The following is a 5000-nucleotide window of genomic DNA, read 5'->3' on the forward strand; positions in this document are numbered from 1 at the left end:
ATCAAAGCCCCCCTCGTCGTGTTGTGACAGCTCTGATATTGTTTATTGAGGCTGGATGTCAGGTATAATTAGCAATCGATATGGAAAACGTTTGCTCCCCACACTGGCACGTCTCTGACGTCAGGACCGATTAACGTTTCTTATTGGTCCCAAATTCCCCCAGCCTGAGCTAATTATTGGGAGCCTGATGTTGATAAAGTTAAAGCGCCCGGCGCCCTGCAGCATGAGCCCCTCGCCGCGCCGCCTCCTCCGCCAGCAGCACCCCCGGCCCCAGCCGCCCCGCCGCCAGCGCCCCCAGCCCCGCCGGCACCCCCCGCCCTAGAGCCGCCCCCATGATGGACAGCCGCATCCTGGAGCATCCTCATGCCCAGTTCGGGGGGATGGTGGGTTTCCCTTACCCGCTCGGCCACCACCACGTCTACGAGCTGGCCGGGCACCAGCTGCAGTCGGCGGCCGCCTCCGTGCCCTTCTCCATCGATGGATTACTGAGCGGCTCCTGCGCCGCCTCTGTGGTCAACCCTGCGCCGCTGATCCCCTCCGGCTGCGGGGTGAGCGGGGACAGCCAGCCCTTCAAGCTCGCAGGTAGGAGCGGCCCCGTGTCGCGTGTGTCCCCCCGCCCCCGCCTGTCGCTCCCCGCCAGGAGCGAGCCAGCGCGGAGGAAGGAAAGCACCGCACCCCCGCGGCCCCACTGTCCTCATCTACGAATTTTGGGGTGTCTCGGGGGGAGGGTAGGAGGCTGTGCCGGCTCCCCGAGGGGGCGGACGGCCCCGCTCCGAGTGCCGGGAGCGTTCCCCGTTCACACCGGCGCAGGGCCACGCGTGTGCCCTGAACAATAGCGGGCCCGGCCCGGTGCCTTCCCCCAAAGTCCATCGTGTGGCAGCTCGGATCGTACCATTAAAAGATAATAATAAAAATAATAATGGGAATCATTGGAGTTTGGGGACTGAAAGGCGGTAATAATATTTTTTTTATATGATTTAACCAAAGGGAAGCGTTCTTGCTCCTTCTGTCCCCACCGGCCTGTGGCACCGCTATTGTTCAGCTACTAAAACATTCTATCGCCCCAACATCCTTCTGGTAAAGCCCGGAGCTGCCCCCCACTGCACCTCAACGAAATACAAACTATTTTTATTACTATTATTATGATTTTTCTTAATTTCCACACCCGGCGGAAAACGTTAGGGGAGGTGCAGCCAGGGCTGAAAATCCCCAGCCTGGAGCTGTACGTAGTCGAAGAGGCTGCGAACATCCCAGCCCCACGCCCGCCCGTGCTCGGGGGGACTGCGGGAGGCCCAGGGGCCGCCCTGCACTCGGGGTCCCGCGTGGAACGGGGCCGTGAGCTGTGACCCACGCAGGTGCTCCGGAGGGGCTGGGGAAGGGAAAGAGGGGAGGGTGTTTTTATTTTTATTTTTTTTTTAATGAAACCTTTGGTGGTTGGAGCAAATATTGGAACTTCTCTCTCTCTCTCTGCCAGCTGAGTGCCTGTGGAGAGCTTCCTTCAGGAATAAATGTTCTGTAAAGTACATTTTCGGAGGAGGCGAGGGCAGATCGGGTTCCTCCCCATTTTTAGCGCAGGTGTGTGAATAATCCCGCTCTTTTACCAACGCTACCGAGCACAAAAGTTAAAAGGCTCCTGTGAATGGCAGGGAGGGGGGGAGAAGGCCTGTCTCCCAGGGTCCTGAGGGTATTTCTGCTTTTTCAGACTCGGGTGACCCGGACAAGGAAAGTCCTGGCTGTAAAAGAAGACGAACCCGCACCAATTTTACTGGCTGGCAGCTCGAGGAGCTGGAAAAAGCGTTTAATGAGAGTCATTACCCGGACGTGTTTATGCGAGAGGCTCTGGCTCTCAGGCTAGACTTGGTGGAGTCCAGAGTGCAGGTAAAAAACGTGTCCCCCCTCTTCTTTCCCCCCCTGCCCTCTCCATGCGCCGAGCAGTCCCCGGGGAGGCTCCTCGGACCCTGCTCCGGGACGGGCCCTGTGCGCTTGGGCAGCAGCCCCGTTCCTCCCGGCCCTTTTGTTCCCTGCCTTGCACTGCTGCATGCTGTCTTATTTTATCATCATTATTATTATTACCCTATTTTTTTTTAATATTGCAAAACGAGAAGAGTAGCAACCCAGCCTGGCTTCCCTTAACATTTTTCAGTATGTTTTTCCACTCTAAACATTTTTCTTAAATGAGTCAAGGGCGAGAAAATTAGCATGCAAATATGAGGCTTAATCACGGGCCAGGGTATGCTGGAGAATGTCAATAAAGCTCGTAGGTGCATCGAGAGCGAGTGAAACTTGTAAAACTTAATTTTAACGAGCAGCTCAGGCTCTTAGCGGGACAGGGAGGGGAAGCACCGATCTGCTTCCAAAAAATAACTGGGAAGCGGATGGAGGGATGCGGGGTGGATGTTGGATCTCGGGATGCTGTTCTGTGCCGCGCTGGCTGTGAGCGGGCGGCGAGGCCGAGCTGCGGCCCCGCATCTTGCCGGGACCCGCGGTCGTGCGGGGACGGCTTCGCGTGGGCTGCGTGTGCGGGGAACGCGTCCTTAAACCCAGCCCGGGAGTCGGGGACGGTCCCCCCGGGATGAGGCAGCGCCGTTGTCCGCGGTTCCTCCATAGGCTTTGCTTCACGGTGTCCTTCCAGCCGCCATCCCCCTGCCAGAGCCGCCTCTCGCCGTGCTCGGGGAGCCTGCGGAGCCCGGCCGGGGGAAGGAGCCGGGACCGGGCGCCGCTATTCCCGCGGTGCTCCCGGGCTGGGGTCGCGGTCCGGCCGGGCCAGGCGCTGCCAGCAGCCCCGAGGGGCCGCGGGGGCCGGGAGGGACGCGTGTGTCCACGGGCTGCGGGGACACCGGGGACCTGCCGAGGCAGGCGGGAGCAGGGCCGGAGCAGAGAGGTTTTAATTTAATTTAATTCCTCTCCTATGATCTCTCTATAATAAACCCAACCAAACCCCGTTTTGGGCTGATCCAACCCCTCTGCTCGGTCCCTCGGGAGGGGCAGGAGGTCCGAAGTCCGCACGTCTGGGCGAGGCACGGTCCGTCGTGTCCCCCCCCCGCACCCCCTCAGCTCCAGCCGCTTATTGTGCTGTGTTTATCGCATTTTGCCCGCTGCTGCGGGGAAATCGGGCCAGCGATCGGTGCTTCTGCACCCCTCGGCCACGGGGAAAGAGCCGGGGGGCTGTAGAATCCTTTCCCCTCCCCGTGGCGCCGGTGCGGGCACGGTGCAGCGTGTGTGTGCGTGAGTGTGCACCCCCTTCTTGCTTTTTATTTTTCTCTACCCTTTTGAAGAAGTGTGGCTATCTCTTCGTGCCCCCTTCCCTGCTCTCCCTTTCTCAGAGGCCCGGTCCTGTGGATGGGGGCTGCCGGCACCTCGAAGGGGTGGATGAGGGAGGCCTGAGCTGCGCTTCTCCCCTCCGCCCCCCTCCCACCGCCCTGGCCACCGCGGGGGGCCGGTGCGCTGGGTGTTAATTGCTTCTCGTTGTTCGGTGTGTAGGTCTGGTTCCAAAATCGCCGGGCCAAATGGAGAAAGAAAGAGAACACGAAGAAGGGCCCGGGGCGGCCGGCTCACAACTCGCACCCCACGACGTGCAGCGGGGAGCCCATGGACCCCGAGGAGATCGCCCGGAAGGAGCTGGAGAAGATGGAGAAGAAGAAGAGAAAGCACGAGAAGAAGTTGCTCAAAAGCCAAAGCCGCCACCCGCACTCTCCCAGCGCCCTCTCCCTCCACAGCACGCCCAGCTCCGACAGCGACAGCGGCGGCGGGGGGGGTCTCTCGCCCGCCCCGCCTGAGGCCAAACCCCGCGGGCAGCCCCCGCCGCCCCATCCGCCGCTCCCCGCCGCCGCCGCCCCCTCCGAGCCGCCCCCCGGCACCTGCGACCAGACGGCCGAGCCCTTCTACCCCAGCCAAAGAAGCGGGAGCGGGCGGCTCCAGCGCCCGCCCGACAAGGACTGCGCGGCCGCCCCGTCGGGGGACGGCAGCGGGGGCGCGGGGGGGGCCCGCGGAGCCGGCAGCTTCCACAAGCTCAACCCGTTCAGCGTGGAGAGCCTCCTCTCCGACTCACCGCCCCGCCGCAAGGCCGCCCCGGACTTCCCCAGCCTGCCCCCCTGCGCCCCCCGCACCCTCATCGGCAAAGGACACTTCTTGCTCTACCCCATCACCCAGCCCCTGGGCTTCCTCGTCCCGCAGACCGCCCTCAAGGCCAGCCCGGGGCCCGAGGCCGGCCAGCCCCCCCGGGACTCCCCGCTGCCCGCCGCCAACCCCGGTCCCCCCGGCTGCGGCGCGGAGCCGGCGCCCGCGGGTGCTCAGCCCGGCCCCGGCTCCACGGACACGGCGGCGCCCGCGGCGGGCTCGGTGCCCCCCGCGCCGGCCGGAGCCTCGCCCCGCTCCGCGGCCGCACACGGTGACCCGGCGGCGGCCGCCCCCGCCGAGGGCGGCAGCTTCCCCCGGCCCGAATCGCCGGTCCGGGCGCGGGACGCCAGCACAGCCAGGGACAGATCGGACTGCGGCCCCGCCGACGGCGAGGAGGTGGACATGGACTGACCGGGCGGCCAAAACAAAAAACAAACAAAAAAAAAAATTGAAACAAAAGTAAAATAGGAAAAAAAAAAAAAAAGCAAAAATAAAAGCAGCCGAGAGCATCACCACCGTCCCCCGCGCCCGTCACCCGTGCGAAACGGGGGGGAAGCGCTTCCCCGCTCACCCCACGCACGCCGCGCCCGCAGCTCGCGGGAGGCGGCGGCACAGCCCAGAAAGCGGCTCCTCGTCTCCCTAGAGTTTATCACAGGTCGATTCAGGTGATCAGTTAGAGCTTTTTGGGTTTTATATTTAAAAAAAAAAAAAAAAAAAAAAAACCAGAAAAGAAAATGGGGTTAAAAAAAAAAAAAAAAAGGAAAATTGTTTGTTAAGGCTTAGCAGCAGCTGGACTTTGTGGTGTGACAAACTGTACCGCGACAACAACGGAACTCCTCAGAACCCTTGTAAAATGCAAAAATGTCTAAGAATATTTATATATG

The 5000-nt window shown here is 61.7% G+C and overlaps 1 protein-coding gene across 1 annotated transcript in view; it reads left to right on the forward strand.

Moving 5' to 3' along the window:
* The first annotated feature begins 257 nt into the window (after positions 1–257).
* Positions 258–5000, forward strand: part of UNCX (UNC homeobox) — a 4778-nt gene continuing 35 nt past the window's right edge. Inside the window, exons 1-3 of the mRNA XM_015642339.2 lie at positions 258–582; positions 1703–1878; positions 3481–5000. The exon at positions 3481–5000 is cut by the window's right edge and continues 35 nt beyond it. Of these exons, the coding sequence (XP_015497825.1) occupies positions 333–582; positions 1703–1878; positions 3481–4527 (1473 nt within the window). The 5' untranslated portion in view covers positions 258–332 and the 3' untranslated portion in view covers positions 4528–5000. The remainder of the gene's footprint in view (positions 583–1702; positions 1879–3480) is intronic.

Source organism: Parus major, chromosome 14 (assembly GCF_001522545.3).
Source record: "Parus major isolate Abel chromosome 14, Parus_major1.1, whole genome shotgun sequence".
NCBI lineage: Eukaryota > Metazoa > Chordata > Aves > Passeriformes > Paridae > Parus > Parus major.